This window comes from Oryzias latipes, chromosome 9, assembly GCF_002234675.1.
Source record: "Oryzias latipes chromosome 9, ASM223467v1".
In the NCBI taxonomy this organism is placed as follows: Eukaryota; Metazoa; Chordata; class Actinopteri; order Beloniformes; family Adrianichthyidae; genus Oryzias; species Oryzias latipes.
In genome coordinates, this window is record NC_019867.2 from 5,336,130 (window position 1) to 5,356,975 (window position 20,846).

The 20,846-nt window shown below is 38.4% G+C and overlaps 4 protein-coding genes across 4 annotated transcripts; 3 read left to right on the plus strand and 1 right to left on the minus strand.

Moving 5' to 3' along the window:
• Positions 1–717: 717 nt before the first annotated feature.
• ccno (cyclin O) lies at positions 718–2,391 on the plus strand. The gene is made up of 3 exons (XM_004072257.4): positions 718–1,162; positions 1,377–1,562; positions 1,638–2,391. The coding sequence occupies exons 1-3, from the start codon at positions 728–730 to the stop codon at positions 2,217–2,219; spliced, it is 1,203 nt and encodes a 400-aa protein (XP_004072305.3). The 5' UTR covers positions 718–727; the 3' UTR covers positions 2,220–2,391.
• Positions 2,392–3,974: 1,583 nt separating this feature from the next.
• On the plus strand, positions 3,975–5,456 carry mcidas (multiciliate differentiation and DNA synthesis associated cell cycle protein). The gene is made up of 4 exons (XM_023958942.1): positions 3,975–4,102; positions 4,220–4,425; positions 4,610–4,720; positions 4,799–5,456. The coding sequence occupies exons 1-4, from the start codon at positions 4,096–4,098 to the stop codon at positions 5,234–5,236; spliced, it is 762 nt and encodes a 253-aa protein (XP_023814710.1). The 5' UTR covers positions 3,975–4,095; the 3' UTR covers positions 5,237–5,456.
• Positions 5,457–7,453: 1,997 nt separating this feature from the next.
• On the plus strand, positions 7,454–20,741 carry cdc20b (cell division cycle 20B). Its single transcript, XM_011478859.3, has 12 exons — positions 7,454–7,690; positions 7,912–7,957; positions 14,681–14,897; positions 15,316–15,416; positions 15,714–15,774; positions 16,137–16,253; positions 16,764–16,981; positions 17,627–17,721; positions 17,818–18,046; positions 18,940–19,065; positions 19,154–19,277; positions 19,851–20,741. Exons 2-12 carry the CDS (start codon positions 7,916–7,918, stop codon positions 19,946–19,948), a joined length of 1,428 nt encoding a protein of 475 aa, XP_011477161.2. The 5' UTR covers positions 7,454–7,690; positions 7,912–7,915; the 3' UTR covers positions 19,949–20,741.
• On the minus strand, positions 10,228–12,768 carry gpx8 (glutathione peroxidase 8 (putative)). The gene is made up of 3 exons (XM_004072144.4): positions 12,452–12,768; positions 12,072–12,333; positions 10,228–10,676 (listed from the first exon to the last, which is right to left on the minus strand). Exons 1-3 carry the CDS (start codon positions 12,653–12,655, stop codon positions 10,513–10,515), a joined length of 630 nt encoding a protein of 209 aa, XP_004072192.1. The 5' UTR covers positions 12,656–12,768; the 3' UTR covers positions 10,228–10,512.
• Positions 20,742–20,846: the final 105 nt, after the last annotated feature.

A 20,846-nucleotide genomic window follows, 5' to 3' on the forward strand; every position in this document is an offset into this window, starting at 1 on the left:
AACACAAATATTTTAAACTGTTGTGTGTAGAAAATTAGATTTAGGGCATGCATGCTTTTAGATTTATTTTTCTGTTTTGAAAAACCTCCCCAAAAAATGATGATCTTAAGATCCCTATATCAATTAAACTAATGGATGTGCAGGAACAAATGTGAATACTGTGGGCAAATTGAAGTGTGCCGAACATATTTCTGAGAGGAAAATATCATTAGATTTGTTTGTTTTACAATCTATTGACACAACTGATAACTAAAGAAACCGCATCATATTTTTGCAACACAATGACGAATTATTTAGAATATTTTATATATTTTGTTTACTTCATGAACTGTGTTATATTTAGTTTAAACTTATGCATTTATTTTACAAAACATGGACATTATATTGGCTTTTATAGTTTGGGCAAAATTCATTTAGAGGGACTTTTGCTAAATGCATCTGACTTTAAGTTTTTTAAGTTAAAATTTAAGTAAAGCTTTATTATGAAAAGAATTATAACTCCTATCATTAATCTAGCAGCATCATTTTGTAATTGTGCATGTTTTTGTAGGTTAAACAAGCCTGTGTAAGTTGGTCACGTGGGAACACAAACTCCAGGAGGTGAACAAAAGCCATATGGCTGAAGGTTTGATAATTAATTCCTTAATGGGACATGTGCCTGTTTACCCTCCGTTGCCTTGGCGACAGGAGAAAGGTGAGCTGCGGGAGCGGGGAAGACCCCGGGAAAATGACGTCAGCACGCGGGACCCCCCTCTCCATCCACCGTCCATTCAGCACGAGGCTGTTTGTCTGGAGACACAGACGCCGCAGGCTCCCCAAACATCCTCCAGAAATGGTGTCGTTTAGAAGAGAAGCGAGTTCCACAGGAGGGCAAATGTTCGGCGCCGCTCACGCAGAAGACGCTCTGACTGCGGCTCAGAGGCAGAGGGGTCGTCTCAGGAAACAAAAGCTCAGAACTCTTTTTAGTGACTTCGAGGATGATTCCCTTCCATCTCCAAACTCCTTCAGGACGAATTTGGCCTTTTTTGCGCTTGAAAACCAAAGATCTGTCACAGGAGAGTTGTCAAGCTGGTTCCTCCAGTATGGAGACGTCGGCTTCAAGATCCAGAGGGAGAAAGAAACGCAGTTTTTTCCTTGCAACAGTTTGGCCCGTCAGCCGCAAGTAGGCAACGTTTATTGAGTAACTTGAAAGCAGTAAATATTATAAATATGTATTTTTACTGTCACACATGGAATTTGACATTGCACCTGTCAGATGATAAGAGTAATAATAACTTAGATTCATTTTAGCCCAATGCATTTAGTGTCAACATTGCAGAAGGCTTTGTCAGGTCAGAACATATTTCTTCACATTTTTGTTGATGACTCTTTTGCAGCTGACTGCAGAGGCCAGGTGTAAGCTGGTCAGCTGGCTCATTCCTGTTCACAAACATTTTCGTCTGTCCTTCGAGTGCTGCTGTCTATCAGTGAACATCATGGACAGGTTCCTGGCATCCACTCCCATTGCTGTAGACTGCTTCCAGCTCCTGGGAGTCACCGCGCTCCTCCTGGCCACTAAACTGGTCTGTCTTTGGCATCAGTCATTCTCCTGATCGTTTGGATTTCAGCTGACTCAACGTCCTCTGTTCTCTCTTCAGGTGGAGATTGGTTCCCCATCAGTCAGCCACCTTCTGTCCTTGTGCTGTGATGCTTTCACTAAGGAGCAGCTCTACAACCTGGAGCGCCTCATCCTCCTGCGACTTAACTTCCATTTCACTGCTCCCACCCTGGCCTTTTTCCTGGACTATTTCACAAACTGCATTGAGGCTGATGCCCGGTTTAAAAATAATTGTTCTGGCACATCAAAGACCACCTATGTCAGCAGCTTTGCTCAAAAGGTGTGTGAGTTGACTCTGGCTGACTATGCTTTCAATAAATACCCACCGTCTCTGACGGCTAGCTGTGCCATGAGACTCGCCAGTGAGTTTTTGCAGACGTATTTTGCTGGGACATCATCCATGCAGTCACAGGATAACCTGGTGGATGGTTTCACAGACGAGGGTTCTACAGTTTCCCTTCAGCTACTAGAGAGTGATGGAGCTTCAGAGATGGACCTTAAGGACTGCTTCCTGTCAATGATGAACTTCAACCATAACCTAATGGAAGAATGTCAGGAGAACATGAAGCTGTTAGTGTCATTAAATGGGATCGACCAATGCGCCATTGACTGCTCTTATTAATCAGATTCAAAACGTCCTATGAATACCGTGGTCATTTTTACAGTAGTGATTACTACATTTTTTCTAAAAGTTGTTACTGTCTATTAATATGTTTTCCATCTAAAAAATTGTGCAATTGTTTGTGTATTCCTTCACTTTTTGCACCTTTAACATGTTTGTATGATGAAATAAATTATCACAAACGAATTTGAACTGGTTTCTTTCTAAGCTAAGCAAACTGCAGAACTATAAATCTATACACAGATATGTCAAACTGAATTAGTCATGGTATTGATTAAATAATGCAGATACATACATCCACATACACTTGTGAATAATCATAAGTAGACGCCTTAACTCGTGCGTACAGAACATGACAAAAGAAATAATAAGTTTGACAAAAGGAGCTTAATTTAAAAAGTTTGAATCGATTGTTTACACCATTTGGTTGGTTAAGGCAACTAATTTTTCAAATACAAAATAAAAGTTCAACATTTATTTGATATGTTAATCAAATTAATCATTTTGGTGCCAAATCCTTTGGTGCTAAATAATGGACTTTTTTCGTTGAACATATGCTTGTAATGCAAATAGCAAACAGTCTGTCGTCATCGACCCGTGTTCAAAAACAATCAATTCTACATCCAAGATTAACTTTTTGGTTTCTTTATTTAGTATTTTTTCAGAATTGACTTTAGAGTTTGGTGTTTTTACCACGTTCCATATTCTTCCGTGTTTGACGCACTGTCTTACAGGAATTACGCACAAATTGTTCTGTCCACAGAAGAAAACATAATAACTTCAGAAACGGGAAGAATGCTTGTGCTCGATGTTGATGGGAAAAATGTGGTGTTTTTCCACTCTTCAGGTGACAGCTATTGGATCTCACGGTTCTGCGCATCGATGTTTGCTGCATTCGGAGTCACAGCGCATGAGGGTAAAGAAGCACCTGCTGCTCCCGCGCCGGTTACGCGCGGGATCTCCTTCGCACTCCAAGAAAACCCGTCTGTGCCACTTGAATCTCCGAGGACGCCGTGACTCCCTGGAGACCAGTGAGTGAATTTGATTGGGTCGTACGTATGAAATGGCGGCACAGAGACACACAAACCGGGAGGATGAGGATTATATGAGCTAGAAATCCGTTATGCCGCTTCGGGTCTGCTGTGGAAATGCTGGGAGACAGACTTACTACTCCTCCTGTTCACCCAAACCTAATGGGACAACTTGGGAAGAGAGTAGCCGTAAGCAAAGTCTTTCTTTCTACTGTTACACTCTGACATTCGAAATACTAGAAACGTTTCAAGCGCAGTCTTCTCCCAGAATAAAATGCCAGTGCCAAGAAGCAGCAGTCCGGTCAGCATGTACGTCGAGCTCCCAAGCTTCCTTGATCAAGGTAAACTTCACACACGGGCCGAACTTTTGTGCATTTTCTTGATCAAACATCTATACATTTGTGTGTTACAGCTTTCTCAACAATTGCGTGGGATGATTTGGGAGGTTGCTCCCCTCAGTCAAGACAAGATTCGCTCATCTCCCAGGTAAAGATGAAACCAGCATGCGGAAACGCTTTGCACGCAACTCCCATTCCTTCAGTTGATATTAGTGGTGGAATCCCTCTTAACACAACGGATTTTATTTTAATTGGTTTATCCTTAAAGGTTTTTTCGACTTTGGCACAGTTATAAGCGCCCACATTACGCACAGCTCCACACAAACTACAGTGAGATGTCTAGAAGTTTAGAAGTCGTTTAGAAGTCTCACTGCTCACTTAGGGAAATGTTTAGGTTTAAGGTTGAACTGAAGATGTGCATGTATGTTTACACATAGTTCTGTTTGACCACAGATAAATGAGTCTGATCCAGATGACCAGTTCCTTGGAGAATGTGCACTGGATTTGATGGCAGGTCTGTTTGTATGATAAACTTGTGGGCATTCTGTTTTCCTGCAGCTCTGCTGTTATCTCCAAATGTAGAGGTCTTTCAGTCTCGTGTATTTATTTATTTTTGATTTATCTACTGTAGATGCTGCTGTTTTGGAGAGCAGTCTGTCTCCAGCAGATCTGGTTCAGTTTGAGGGATGCGTCATTCCTCCCCCCACCCCTCAGCGGCAGGAGAACAGTGGGACTCAGACCTCCACAGGTCTGAGTCCCACCAGAACTTTTTACTGGGAGAACATGGCTGATTGTCATGAGCTGGCACTGGGAAAGTCTTTGGTTTTCAACAAAGAGGTATAACTTTATGTGAAACTGATTAAAAAAGCAATTATTTGCAGGTGGCTCCAAGAAATTATACATTTCCTTAGTGACAAACTTATTACTGCGCATCTCTGACACGTTGAATTTGCTGCACATCTGATGAAGGAAAAACTGCCAAACCTTACTTTATCCCTGATTTTTCTTTATGTTTCTGCAGCTTCACCAGGTTTTCCATAAGCAGCAAGAGGAGCTGGACTGTTTGGAGGAGAGAAACCTTCACCTTAAGGAGCTCGCCAGCCGAGCAAAGCACCTGGCTTTAGTGCTGGAAGTGAGAACATCAGCCAAATACTTGAAATTTTTATTACAAATCAATACATTTGACAGGAACTTGTGTACAATTTTGTAGAAACTGATGACGGTCAGAGAACTCCATGTGGAAGAAGCAGTGATGCCTTGCATCGATGCGCCTCCGGGTTCCAGTAAGCGGCAACGACTGAATGAACAATGTGAAACAGATTCATCAGATTCAGTGGAGGACATGCTGAAGGACATCAGCTACCGCTGCAACGCTGTCCTTCGCAACAGCTCCACAGGACCAGGACCGCAACAGCAATCAGAGGCGATACGAGTGTTTGGTTCCTTCTCAGGTGTCCAGATGTCGACCCTCAACGAATGGAGCTCAACTGAAGATGGAGCACAGGCTGAAGAGTGCGTCTCCTCTTTCAAAACTTCTGTCAAAGAACACGGCACCATACAGACGAAGGTTTTTCCACATGGACACGTGTTTACCTCGAAGACTCAAGAGGGAGGATACCGGTTTCGCTGGGTACCAAACCACAGCTGAGCATCTGTTAATGCTTAACTATCTATAGTCAAATCAGTAAATGATTAAATGATGCCTTCAGGTAGCTTCAGAATCAGTCAGAGGTGGAGCTTAAGCGATGAATAAATACTGCCTTCACTTTTGTTTATTTTCTTCACACTTGAATTGTTGATTCTTTTTTTTATATACTTTTATGTTTGCCCTGAAAATAAATATATTTTTCAAGTTTAGTAATAAAAGTTGATTTGACAAGTTGCACGCACTCAGATACTTGATTCAAAAGTATTGTCAGTATTTGAGGAAATGGAATGAAATATTTCCATTTGTGTGAACGTTTGTTGTTTACTCAGTGAAACAAATGTAACCCCTGACCTGCATTGAGAATCAGACACTTCCTTTGCTTTTGTCTCTGCCAGAGAGGCTGTGTGCTCTGAGTGAGGCCTGCATTGGAGCCAACACACTTATTTATCCTTGTTTTAGTCATTTAAACATTTTGTTTACTCGGGTTGCATGAGTTGTTGACGTCCAGCAGAGAGCAAACACTTCAGCTTTATACAAAGAAGTGTGGGTAAAAAGAGAAAAGTGTCTTTCCCCCTCAAAACCTTTTCAATCCCAGTGGGGTGGATTTAAGCACCTGTTATCACCATTTGACACTAAAACTGTGAAATACAGACAGTTTCGATATGTGAGTTTCCTGAGGTGAATATATGCAGACATTTGAAAATTTTCTGGTGTTATTTCTATTGAACAGGAGACTCTATGACCTGACTATAAAACAGTGAACCTTCATCAAGTTAGAAAACTTCATCCTGAAAGCAAAAATCCAGAGTTTATAGCAGTTTGTTCATATAAAAAATGTTATGGGATAATTGCCCAATCTATGTGCGTCCAAGTTGCATCACCACAACCACAACAAAATCCTATTCATTAACACACATGTTCACTCTTGAAAACCTTCTTGGGCTATTTGTGTTATGCTATATTTACCTACTGGAGCAAAACTTTTTTTGTGGCGTTACTTTGGTTTTCATTTTAACCCAATTTATGATCTTTCCTAAGTTTTTTTGTTTTGTTTTGTTCCTGAGTTTAATAAACCCAGCAAATATTTAGTCCCCTTTTAACCATGGAGTTGGGTTAAAAACAACTTAACTTTCTGTTTTTATCGTAATTTTTACTTTCTTGGGCTAAATATTTAAGACAAACACGCACTTTTAGTCTAACAGAGGCCTATTTTGCACAGCAGTTTATGAGAGAGTGGATTAAGACAAATTCAACCGCCTAATCTACCGCCAAACTGCGGGAAACCACGCAGGAGTGAAGAGAGAAAAGTCCAAACACAAAGGCTTACTAATATGACAGAAGCTTAAGGGGGGGGGGGGTCCAAGTGTTAAAACTGGGATTAACATAGCCCATAAATTTTCTCTATTTTCTTGGTAATATGTCATTTCTTGAAAGAAGTCAAGTAAATTCTGTTTAAATTTATTTTACATCATTGTAAAATTCTTAATTAAATTTAAAAATATTCTTTATTTTTGTTTTAAAAAAACGTTTCTTTTAGAATAAAAAGACACTTAATAGGTTCTAAATATAATTTTCCTTTGGGAAAAAAAAGAGATTTGACCGTAAAACATCAGTATTTTTCTTCTTGTTTTTATTATTATAAATAAGGGGAGCAGGTGGCACGCGCGCCTGCTCACGCGCCGCTTCGCGCCACTGTATTCTCATATCAGAAGGTGAGAACTACTCAACTGTTTTGTGAGTGCGTGCGCGCAGCTCCAATAAGACGACTTTTACATTAGACCTTCTGCTTTTATTGCTAAATGTCTGTCAACTTTATGGAGATGGAGGAAAATCAATAATACAATAAAACAAAATATAGTAAATAAGTGATCATTTGATGTTCAAAGGAAAATGTATTTTCAAATAGAATTTTGTTTTTAATGCTTGCGCTCTTATTCAAGGCACAACATGTTTTGTGTCGACTGTCAATTTTGTGTTAATTTTATATAAAAATGTGAAACAAAATCATCTTACTAAAACATTTACAAATATTAAACTGAACTTTCACGCCAAGTTTCCTAAATTTTCATTCGGTATTTAAATTAGAAATTCTGTCTCACAAACACCATTTTATATCAAACGGCTTCCTTTTTTTCAGCAGCTTTCTCTAAATGTCTATAAATGTTTCCTTCATCACTGCGTTCTTTGCTTTGTTTTAGAAATTGTCTCCAATGGAAACAGACGCGGACAACGTCACTGAACCGAAGCGAGACAAGAAAAAAACACCAAAAAAGAAAACTTGAGGTTCGGCCGCCAATAGCAGAGCAGAGTGCGGGGCTTCCCGCTCCACTGTCCGCCCCGCAGAGGTATTTATGCGGGAGGGGGGCAGCAGGTGCATCACTCCAGGCTGCAGGGTCAACACGAGAAGAGGTGTCTCCAAACTGAAGAGGCTCTGAAGATGCAGCAGAAAGACTGGTGAGTAAATCGCCTTAAAGCTGACAAGAGTTGGGTATATTTAGTGCAAAGAGTCACTGGTTACACTTTTAATCTGCTGCTGCCAAGTAACCAACCATGTGACTGAACACAACACTGATCACAACATCTTTCAACACCATGCAGATCTCAAAGTCTGAAAAATGATATTGAAAATGATTTTCGTCACTCATGAGTTTTGATCCGTTTTGTCTCGTCATCAGAAGAATGCAGAGAACTCCAGGAAAAAGGAAATCTGGTCCCTTTGAGGTAAGAGCATAAATCACATCGAGACTAAAGTTAACTCACTGTTGCAGTGGCGGCAGGGTTTGAGGTAACACTTCACAAAAGTAATTACATTACAGAGACATAGTACTCTGTCATTTTTATTATTACTCAAAACGTGTACAACTTCTGAATTACAATGTCAGAAAAGTAACAGTTCAAAGCAGCAAAACCACAAGGTTTTAATAAAAGAGAATCTATTTTCTGCTCATTTTCTGCTCATGTACTGTAAGACTTTTTTATAAACTTATACTTTGACATTAGTTTTGTTTTCTCTATCTGTACGTAAACTCCATGCTTGTATTCTCGCAACCGAATCTTAAGAAAGTAAAAAAAAAGCCCTCATTTTATTAGAAAAACAATCTGAACAAGAAAGTTATTAGCAATCTGTTTGATAAACCCAGCAAATAGTTAGTCTCATTTCTAAGGATTTTGCAGTGTAGTTCTAGTTTTATGTCTTTAAATCTGTCTTGTTTTAGGCTAAATTGATTTTTTCTGGCACAAAGACCTCAAGTTCTGAATTTGGTTTCTCCTGTTTAATATTTATGCCATATTACAGTAATTTAATGAACTAAACCAGGGGTCTGCAACCTGAGGCTCCGGAGCTTCAAGCATTTCTTTTATCCTTTCTTTGTGGCTCTCTGGCTTTGAAGAGAAATGCTAATACTTTGTACAAATCATAGGTTTGTGGATTATATTAAGCTTCGTCATTCATGTTTAGATTTTTAACATGTCAGATGACAGAGCAAAATGATGGTAAACACTTTAATTTACTTTGGGAACACTTTACTATCATTTACTAAGACAATTTTTGTATTATTTTTATATATTTAAAGAAATAAAATCATTAACAGGCCTGCACAATATATCGTTATTGCATTATCAAGCTGTGCAATACAAATACTGCAAAAGACGGCGAAAATTGCAATAAATGGTCACTTTATATGTGTTAAAACAATCTTATGGCAGCTTGAAGTATTTAACAAATCAACTAAATCCCTTATTGCACTTGACCAATCAGATGGACCCCTTTACATCATTGACCAATTGGATGACATCCCTTTGTGTTAGATGTTCGCCCCCTATGTAGATCAGGGTCATTTGGAGTATAAGTTAAGTTATGTTGACTCTTATTTAAATGAAAGTGTTGCAGCAAAATAGAAATTATGTTTTTGGTTGTTTTATTTGTTCACGTATCGCAAGTTATATCATCATCGCAATATTGATCACTAATATCGCAAATCGCGGGTTTTCCTCATATCGTGCAGCCCTAATTAACACCAATGTTGTGATGTTTATGATTGATAGTACAAAAGAGACAAAAGAGGAAGATGCAACAAAGCATATTTATAGAAATATGTCATGTTTGACTTTCTTGCAGGAAGATCTGATTAAACATGGGGTGTATTTTATTTTGAAGGGAACTTGTATGTGCTGCAGCAGACTAGAAATACAACTTCAATATAATTAAATTATTCAAAATACTTCAAAAGCTACATTTTTATAAATGAATTAATTAATTGCCACAAAACCATAAATGATGTGTACTTATCTAAATGGCAAAGTGGGAATTGGCAGCTATCTCTGGGTTTTGGTCCATAAGAAACCCAAATGGATCTGGTTACAGACCCCTGGACTAAACTGACTGACCTTTTCATGGTCTCAGCATAGACTCTGATATACAAAAGAACTTTATAGATCATTACTTTGCATCTAAAATACTTTTAACAGTTGGGTTGCATCTCTCCCTGCCTCCACGTCAACATTAAACTATGTTAATGTCGTTTTTCTTCAACAATATCAGCCATCGTCTTAACCCTTGTGCAATCTCAGATGACCCCATCTGAATGGGGGGTGACTGGTGGGGAGGCAGTGTAATGTTAGCTGAAGTGTCCTTGTTTTGTCAGCTCACACTGCCCTGCTGCTTCAACAGTCACATTTCACCCTACAGAAGGGGAGTAATTGAGGTGTATTTGGGGATTGTCTAAGCTGTGAACACTGGGAGGCAGTGTCTCGTTAGCTGGATGTTTTTTTCCAGGTGCCAGCTTACGTGCCGCTGCCCTCCAGCTGTCCATTCAACCCACAGCAGCAGCTTCATGCTGCACGTGTGACAAAAACAAAGAAAGAAATGTGTTTTTGGGGCTTACCTGTCTAACAAAAACAGAACAACTAATGACAGAATCATTTGTTTTTTTACACTATGACAGAAAAATATGAACCTACACACATGAAAGGAATCACTATGCCAGAAAGTGTCATCATGAGGAAAAGATTTTTAATGTAAACTTTGGGAAAAGTATCAGAAAAAGTCACATGCAAACTCCAGGAATGATTCCTTTCGCTTCAGTGATGACCGTCACATCTGGTTTCATAGAGACATCAACAACAGATTCACTCTGTCCAGCCTCACGCCTGCAGCTGACATTAGTGGGTAATCCTGAACGTTACTGGATAACGACTACAGGGCAGCCATTCCTGACAGTCAAAGCTCAGGGAAAACAGTCAGTGGACAGCAGTCCAGTTTGCATTCATGAGATGCATCATAGCTCCGCTCGTTTCTTTAGGATGATCTGTCGGACCAGCGATATGGCTTCTTGTCGAATGCTCTCCATGGGCTCCTCTGTTTTCCAGAACCGGACTACTTTGCCCTCTGGATCAACCAGAAACTTCCAGAAATTCCATTTGGGGACTTTCTGCACGGAATCTAAAACAAACAAACAAACAAACAAGAAAGGATGATAGAATATCTTTTTACTGTAAATGTTACTGTGAACAGAGCTTGTAGCTTGATTTCTTCAAATTTTTTTTGAGTCTCGCTGGTGAATGAATCTATGCATATCTTTAACAATTCATTACATGAGATTTTGGGTTTATTCTGAAGGGTCTACCATGTATTTTTAAAGACCCACTCTCATGAAAATCGTGTTTTTAACATGTTCTTGTGACATTTTTCTCGTGTATAAATAAATTTAAGCTCATAATTGCATTTCTGAGTATTTCTATATTTAAATTGTTGTGAATCAGGCGCAGACAAAAAAATGTCGATTGGAAAATCCTCTAGCGGTGACGTTGGTGCTACATTCAGCGGGCCATAAGCTCCCTGCTCTGCTCCATTCCGATGCATCCACTTGTAGATGTCTAGATCCACGTACGTCTTTGTTTTCCTCGTCTGAGTTGTCATCTGGCTGAGAGCTGTACGCCATTTCTGTTACTCTGGTAATGGTTTGTTGAGGTCGTACGGGGTTGTAAGCTAGTGGGAAAGACTATAAACAAAGGCATGATGGGAAATGAAGGCAAGCTCACTACGCGCCAACAGTCTCGCCCACAACTCAAAAACAAATTTCTAATGAACTCCTGAAGCTCCGCAGAAACTATGTCCTAAAAAACCACAAAGGTTTTGTCTTTAATTTTGGCAAAAAAAAAAAAAAACATTATCATAATTAAAAGAAGCACGTTTAAAATGAATCAAAGGTTGATTGAAGTGGGACTTTAAAAGGCCTATACCATGCAAAATTAATTTTTTAAGCATTATAAAGTGTTTCATAATCTCATTTTATCTCGCAATTCATTAGAGGGGATTGGGGTTTTTATGAAAAGGGCAACAATAAGCGTTTAAGTAAAACAACCCTTTTTAAAAGTCCTATAAATGTCAATTTTCTGAAATGAAATAACATAAATAGGAAATTTTTGTTTTCTTGTGATGGTTGTCACTAGTCAAACCTGCAAAGAAAAACTGATTAAAGTTTGTTGTGTTATTTTTTTGGAAGGTTTTAATTTCTGTGATGTGTTACACTCAGTGCAGGTTCACACATTCAAAATAAACCTTTATTTGTAGTGTGACGTTACAACATTTCAAAATAAATAACAAACCAAAATATAAAGAATTCGTGGTTTATTTTTTTATTTTCGTTCAAGTTAGATTACTAATGTGTTATTACAGGTAATGATTATGAAAAACTTAAAATAAACATTTGGAGTGTCTACCTTCACTTAAAAAAAGTTAAAATAAAATATAATGCAAGAGTCTGATTATTATTGATAAATAACTTGAGTTTTAACCCAAATTATTTGCATTTTTCGTGAAAGTTTGGACACCGACCTGTGAGGAACTTGAAGGCGGGTTCCGCCTTAGAGCCAAAGGTTCGGATCTTGCCGAAGAACGGGAAGGTGAGGCCGTAGGTGTTCTTGGCGAACGCCTCGATGTCCCGACTCAGGCCCAGTTCTGTGGTCCCGAACTGTCCGCACGGGAAGGCCAGGACGTTGAAGTGAGCGGTGCCCAGCTCCCGGTGCAGATCCTGCAGGAACCTGAAGTTCGCCTCCGTGTGCTCGCAGTGACTCGCCACGTTTACAACCAGAGACGCCTGGACAGACAGAGAAACGCAGCAGCAGCAGCACCGTTAAATCACGGCCGCGTCACCGAACGACACAACTTCTACAACTTGCAGGGTTTCACCCCAGACGTTGTTGATGATGACATACTTTTCCTCGGTACTTCTCCAGGGAAACCGTCCTCCCTTTGGCGTCTTTGACCTCGAAAGAGTAAAAATCGCTGGAGTTTTTTATTCTTAGCCGGATCTGCAGAAGGAATAAACACCCCACCCCGACTGTCATACTCAACAAAACCCGCAACATTTTGGCTTTGCGGAGGGAGGACTTGGTGGGGTAACCTCCTAGCTCCTCCATTTTGGAGGTGGAAGTGGGTTTCTAGTAGGTTTCTGCAAGTTCTGAGGAGGACCAAAGAAGAGGAGCGCATCCGGTTAGCTAGCAAAAACTACAACGACACCGGAAATGGAACTCCTTCAAAATAAAGACTTAAAAAAATCATATTTTTTTTTCAAACAAAATAAAAACAAACACGAGATTTAAAAAAAGGCACATAATACAGAAACAATGTGCTCGAAAAGAAGTAGTTGGAAAAAAAATATCGTGTATGTTCTTACCCATTTATTTCACACCTTATGTTGTGAATATTTCCATTTACAGTTGTTCTTTCTCAAAACACTCAATTTAAATTTGCTCATTTGTTCTTTTTGATAATTTCTTGCCATGTAAAGTTCGTTCAGTGACTTGACAAAAAAGACAACAAAAATCACACTAATATATCTAACACATTACACAAATATTAAAATGTGTTGACAAAAAAGGAAACCTAAAGTGTATAAAGAAATTAACTGTGAAATCACTTATAATCATAAATAGAGAATCAAGACAAATTTCAATGTTTTAATGTAACAATTTTTTAGACGTTTAATTAAATTTCAACTTTTTAAAAAAACAACATCCTTTTGCATACACATTTATATTAAAATATCTTGCAGGCATGGTATTTTGCAACTCACAGTTATAAATAAAGCTTAATCAAGGCTTGTAAAATATATTTTAATGAATCAATTATTCACTTGGCAAAATATCTAGGATCAGAAATATCTTATGTAAAAGTGATGCTGAAAAACTCATCCATCGATTTGTTAGCTTGTTCAGAATGCAGCAGCAAGATGTTTAGCAGGAACTAGCAGAGGAGAACACAACAGTCCTGTGTTTGCTTCACTTCACCAGCACCCAGTTGAATCTAGAATCAAGTTCAAAATCCTCCTGCTAACCTATAAGGCCTTAAATGGTATGACCCCATCTCATATCAAAGACCTCATAGTGCCTTACCACCCAAACAGAACACTCCGCTGACAAAATACAGGACTGCTTGTGGTTCCCAGAATTTACAGTTCTTTCCAAGAATTTACAGTACTTTCAACTGTACTTTCTGGGAAAGTACAGTTGGAGGTAGAGCGTTCAGTTTAGGGTTCTGTCCTCTATATTCATCTCTTCCCCTCTCTTCCTCTCCACCATTCTGTACAATTTATTGTCATTTAATTTTCCATGCCTCTGTTTGGTGCACTGCAAAGTATGTGTTGTCCCTCTGGGGGACCGGGCGAAATCCCAGATTCCAGATGGATCGTCTGTGCTTCCGTCCTTGGCCATGGACCTCCCCTCTGGCATGTCCTGCGCCCCCAGCTGTCCACCTTCTCCGGATGAAGCCTATCTGCTCCACTATTCAAACATGCAATAGAGTTAGATGAGCTAATTCTTCTTTGACAGTCACATTGTCTGTCGGTCCTGGCAGAGGAGTTCTCCTTTGTGTGGACATCCCTGAGGTTTCTTCTTTATTTCCCCCTGTAATCAGGATTTTTAAAGTTTTTTTGAGTTTTTCCTCACAGAGAAGGAGGGTTTAAGGCCAGGGATGTCTGGGGTCTGTCTAGTTTAGTTTAGCAATTAGCTATTATTCATTTTTATGTCTGATCCTATGTTTTTGTACAATTAATGTTGTGAAGCCCATTAAGGCACCTGTGTTGTGATACTGGGCTATATAAAAAAAAAAATTGAATTGAAATCAACTGAACATTACAACTGAACCATTTCTGGGAAGAAAAGAACATTTTTCTTACATTTTGGTTGCTACTCCCATTTTCAGATAACACAAAAATTAAACATAAAATAAGGATATTGAAAAAATATTTATTTTGAAATTAAAATTCTGTTTTTCAGTGCAACCATCCTGTGCGACTCTGCAAAAGTCAACTCTTTTATTTTAAAGGTCCTGGTCATTGAAGTGGGCGTTTTATTGGCTTTCTTAATAAAATCGTATTTTTGAAGTTATGAATTTATCAATTTGTGGATTTTTTACACTCAAATTCAAATAAACCTCTCTTTCAGGGACAAAATCATGTCAGCGAGGTCACTTACAAGCGTTTCAAAAAGGGGATCATCCAGAAGCTGACCAGAAAGGGTCCTGCTGCAAGTACACCTATGGCCACTAGGGGTCAGTATGACCCCAGGTTCGACCTTGCTGAAGTCTGTCAGAGGCTGGACCTGGAAACTCAACAGAGCCACCAGGAACCAGAACATGAAGTCCAGCAAGGAAATAGTGATGGTATTGCGTATTTCACGTATTTGTTTGTGTTGTTTCTTTCAATGACGCAAAAATAACCTGCATCATGGTCAGGCACAGCAGGCGTGGTTGATTATATGAAATCTGTATTAAGATAAAAATGCTGTTTATTTATGTATGTCAAAATTCAATTTTACATAAATTACTTGTCAGATCATTTTGGGGTCTATTATATATTTACAGCTAAGCTTTTGAGCCCCAGCTTTGCTTAAATGGCATTTTTTTTATTCGTTTGTAAAAAATATTTTGTTTTTCCAATATAAATGTGTATTTTAAAATCACTTTACTTAACCAATCTTTTCAATCTGTTATATCAAATCCAAATGCTCACTATATAGGAAATCAATAATTCAAATTCATTGTTCATTGGACCTTTAACAAAAATATTCTGTTGAAACAGCAATTCCACATATGAGAGACTGCAGGGAGGCCGTAAACCCACCAAGGACGCCTTTTTCCAAAAGCAAAGAGACGGATAACAAAGGGAATTCCACGGAGCAGGTTTGGGAGAATTTTGGCAATTCAGTGGACACCATTAGTTCACTCTCCTGTTTGCTTTTTGGTGCTCTGGAAAGTCTTTGACCAATACGCTTAAGGCCTTCAGTATTTTCTACACATCCAATTTCAGGAGTGTAAGATCCAGAACAGTTTTAATGAAGAAACTCTTTAGTAGTCAGACAATTCATTCATCATTTTACCATTCCAAGGTGACACAAAAAAATCTGCTCTGGATCACAAAAATGCACAGAGGTTAATACAATATAAAACCCAGATAACAAATGATTATTTTTTTAACAGGGGGGTAAGTTGGTGTGGAGGGCAGCTGAAACTCTCAGGTACAGCAGGAAAGGCACAGCAGGTGATTGCAGTTTATGACTGATGGGTAAATTAAAACCTCTGCATGTGATGAATTGCTGCTTAAACTGTCACATTTTTTCAGGCAAATTTAACTCTTATTTTAGGCTTGTTGTTGTAGTTTGTTTTACTTTAAAAAAGGGCATTTTATTCTGACGAAAGTTTAATTTGCAAAATTTTGGTGAATCACGCCCTTTATAGTGTATTTGTTTAGCCATTGTTGTGAAACAGATGACAATGCATGACTCTGCACCATTTACTTATCCTGACCACTTTATTCACGTTTAAAAGCAAGACCACATCTGCTTTTTTAAATTACTCTGAGTTCTTTTAGTTTAGAATTATTGTGTGTGTCTTTTATTGCAGGGTCAGAGGTTAAAAAGCAGAGCTTGCAGCCTTTTGCTCTTCTAAATAAAGACCATCTGAGTCAACATGGGCAAGTCGTAATGATGTTGGGAGCACCATCGCTGCGGAATGACTACTGTAAGAGAATATAGGATTTCTTTAGTTTTGACTAAAATACATTGCTTCTTCTAATGTGTCTTTGTTAAAGTAGAGGTTGGTGCTGCATGTTTCGCTCGCTCAACAATTGCCATAAAATCTAAATAAATTATAATGTACTTTCTTTACTTTAGACAAGTTGTTCCATTTGTATTTAGTTTTAAAAGTTCACAACATAGTCATTTAAATGCTAGAAATTTGATTTATTCTAATTTAGGCCAAATTGTTGCAAAGATCCAAACAGATTGCATCAAAATCTATTCAGTGTACTCATGAGGGACTCATGAGGAATTTGGGCCATTTTCTAGAAGAAAACTCCCTCTAATTAAAACAAAAAACTTTAGCAGAGCATAGAAAAATGTTTTTGTCCTGACTTCTGACAAAGTGTGATTCATCTGTCTGCCATACATCCTTTGTCTTCCATCCATCTTCCTCTTGAATGATCAAACACAGTCTGGTTTCTTCTGTCTTTGTCTGGTTCTTGTCTGTCAGACTCTGATCTTCTCGACTGTAACAGGAGAGGAATAATTGCCTTGGCGCTGGGCTCCTCTGTGTACCTTTGGAATTCAGAGACTCGGGCCCTGGTGGGACTTTTGGAGCCATGTCTAGCTCCAGATGGTCCAAGCTCGGAAACTCTGTCCATCTCGTGCCTGTGCTGGAGCAGAGACGGCAGAATTCTCAGCATTGGCAACAGGAGGGGTGAGATACAGGTACAGTCCACATCCAGTGCAAAGGAGGGGGGCACCGTTTTCACACAAACTTCAGCGTCAGACTAAATCATTTAAGACCCATTCTGATCATCTTTTGATTTATTTTGAAAGCCTTCCCAGTGGTATTTTAATTATGATTATGAAATTCACCTCTCATTTGTGGGCAGGACCGTTGGCGTCCGTCAACCCCGTGCCCCCCTTGCCATCAGCCATATCTGAGAGCTTTTCGAATACTTGTGGTCCCGCTCGCTTACAGCCTCTCACCCCCCAACCGAACATTATTGGTGCAATAAAAATGTCAAGCAATATAGGGGCTATCCAGTTTTGAACCAATGTCAGCTCAGGTGTAGAAAACCAGAACGTACATTGATCTAATTGTCTATAAGAAGATGCATCAGATTGGGGCGGAGCAGGGAGCTTGTGGCCTGCATGTCATAAATACAATCTTTTCCAAATCTCATTTTATCTTCTGCTCTTGATTCATAGCAATTTGGAAAACAAAAAAACACTCAGAAATGCAATTTTAAGCTTTCTTGATCATCATAAAATTTAATCAACCCATTAAAAACTCTAAAAACACATTTTATATTGGAGTGGGTCATTCAAATGATAATTTGTGTCTCAGTGTTTTCCTTTGGCACTCAGTTGTGGGATGCTGACCGCATGCAGACCGTGAGATCTCAACAGTCACACTTGTCGGCAGTAGCAGCCCTCTCCTGGAAACAGGACGTACTCAGCAGGTGCTGTCAGAGTCACTAAAACAATAACTGACATTTTGAACAGTGAATAAAACATAAAAGCAGAAAATGAAGCGTTGTGTTTTTACAATCTCACAGTGGCTCTGTCCTGGGACGCGTCCACCACACAGATGCTCGAGCTCCCGCTCAGCTGGTCGGTGCTGCTGATCTGAAAGAGGAGATCTGCAGCCTACAGTGGTCTCCAGGACAAGAATGGATGGCCAGTGGCTCCACAAACGGACTCCTTCATATTTGGGCCAATGACATCGGAGGGATCAAAAAGTCCTGCCAGACTGTTGTGACAATGAAGCAGCCCAGTGCCGTAAAGGTACAGAATTTGATTTGAAATATTTTATACCTGTCATAAATTTAGGTCAACAATAAGGTTCGATCAAGCATTAAAAAAAAATCAATATTTATTTCATTTAGTTTAAAAATAGCTGTACTGGATATTGATTTGATTTGTTTGGAGGTGTAACCCTAGAAAACTTTTGCTATAAAAAGTTACACCATCACTTTTGCCGGGTAAATTTTACCCGATATAATATACCCGACAAAAAGTACCTGTCACAAAAATAGATTAAAATAATAAATAAATTACAGTGGGTTTCTTTGATTTTCAACTGTGGTATGTGTAACAAACTTAAAAAGAAAACTGAAAAATTAGGAATTTGAGCACAAAAAACTCTTAAAAAATAATAAAATGATAGTAGAAACTTCTTCCTGGAAGAAGGCACAGACTCCTTGACACTCGACATATTGAAATTCATGTAAATAGTTTTGCTTGGGTTAAAATCACCCAGGAATAGTGCTCTAGGGTTAACCTATTCTATATAAAATTCAAATGTGTCATTTGGTAAATGTCAACAAATGTCTGTATTAAATATAGATATTTCAAAATAACTTTTTTAGGTTGGAATGCATGCCTGATAGTATTTTATTTATTTACTTTATGGTTAGTAGTTATCTAATAAAGTTTGAAAAAAGATCAATTAGATGTGAAACATCCTGCAATTAAACTGAATAAAAGTACATGTTAATGTAAGCAGCAATTACTACTTGTTGTTTGTTCAAAATGGCAAATTTGGTGATTTTTCACGATCACTTTGCGAAGATTTATGTCAGTTCGCATTCTCTGTAGTTTACTACGCTGTTAGAGAAACATAAAAAGCATTTTAAATTTTTTTTTTTCTGTTTTGGTCGTGTTTTTTGGTTCTTCAGGCGATGGGGTGGTGCCCATGGCAGAGAGGGGTGATAGCCACAGGAGGAGGTTGGAAGGATGGAGAACTCAGAATGTGGGACGCACAATTAGGAACCTGTTTGAATTCTGTCAGCACAAACTCACAGGTGCTTACAGCTCCCATGTGAATCCAGGATCATTTTTTATTTTATTTAAATTAATGAACAATACACTCCTTGATGGCTTCATTTGCAGATCTGTTGTCTTCGATGGGCGGGAAAGAAGAGATCTCTCATAACGAGTCATGGACTTCCACATAACTCGGTCTCCTCTTGGACTTGGAAGTTTCCCTACCTCACCCAACTCTATCAGCTTGCAGGTTAGAAAGTGCAAAATATGAACAATTTACTAAAACTGCAGCAGTAGAAAAGAGCTCATTATGTAGACCGATTAATAATTCCAAATCGTCTCTGGTATGTGTTGCTGGGAAACAAGATTGAAGTTAGTTTGGAATTGGAACTTAAACCAGGGCCTTCTCACTGTGAGGCAACACTGCAAACCGCTGCACCACCATGCATTTTCCCTAAATATAAGAACCTTGCTTCCAAGTGCTCTTAACTTTATTTTGAACCAGCTTTTGTTCCAATTGCTTTTTTTTTTATTCACACCAACTTTAAAAACTTAGTAGTTCATATGGGTCACAATATTTAATTTACCAAGAAGCTGTTCTATATTTGTTTTTTGAAATCTAATTCAACTCTTAGTCAGGGATGGTTAAATCTACTTTGTCAAAGTGGTAACACACATTACCCCATCAATCAAAAAGAACTGGCAAACATGTTATTTGAGCTGCATCTGAATAAATGAACTTATTATAAATAAATAACAACACTATTGTGTTGAGAAAGCAGTAAAGGCCTTGTCACTCGGATTCAGCTTAGTTTCTTTTCAGGTCATTCTGGTCGAGTTCTGCACTTGGCCGTAAACTCTGATGGCACTTGCATCTTCTCTGCTGGAGCAGACCAGCGCCTCCACATCTGGGATCTTTAGTTCTCAGCATCTTTCAAGGCGGATGGTAAATGTGTTTGTTTATCAGACTTTAGTCATGAGGTCAGACCAAACCTCATCTTTAACAAAGAGAATTTTTTTTCTGATGCAAGTCAGTACGAGCAAACTGCAAATTTGAGCTGTTTTGTTTTTATTTTTTTTGTTTTTAGTGTTAATGTAAGTGTTTCTGCAGAACCTACCAGAATATTTCTGATGATCAATTTTCAACTGCATTTATTGGTTTCAAAAACTTGTTCTTTGATAATGATTTTTAAATCCTCATGAAACATGATTAAAATATGTTTGATATCTTTTTTATTCTACATTTCAAACATGACCTTATGTCGTTTTTGTGCATGTGGTTTTTTTTTAACCTCGTTTAGACAGTTTTGTGCTTTCTGTCTCAGTTTCACGTCTCATTATCTTGTTCATCTTTGTGGTGAAGCTTTTGTGGAATTTTCTTTTTATTGTTGCACTTGCACATTTGGGGTTGTGCATTATTATTTGTACTTGTTTATTTCTTTTATTGTACTCGGACGATTGCTGTAGTTGAGGTGTACTCTTCCCAACTAATAAATGTTTCAGATTTTGTCACCTTTTTTTAAGCTAAAATTGGAAAGTTTTTCAGTATGAAAGCTGCTATGTTTTGTTTAGGCTACTGGATATTTAGCTGAAAACTTTTACAAAGTTAAAAGCAGGTTGTGAGATGCTGGTTTATCAAAAACAAGTCAATTTAAGAACAAATATAAGGGTGAGTTTTAAACTGCCATTTAATATTTATTTGAGAGCTAGTGTGCCATGACCAACATTTTACTATTCCTTTTCTATTTAAACAAGACAAATTCCAACCAAGTCGTCTTTATTATTAAATAAAAGTATAATATAATATATAATAAAATAT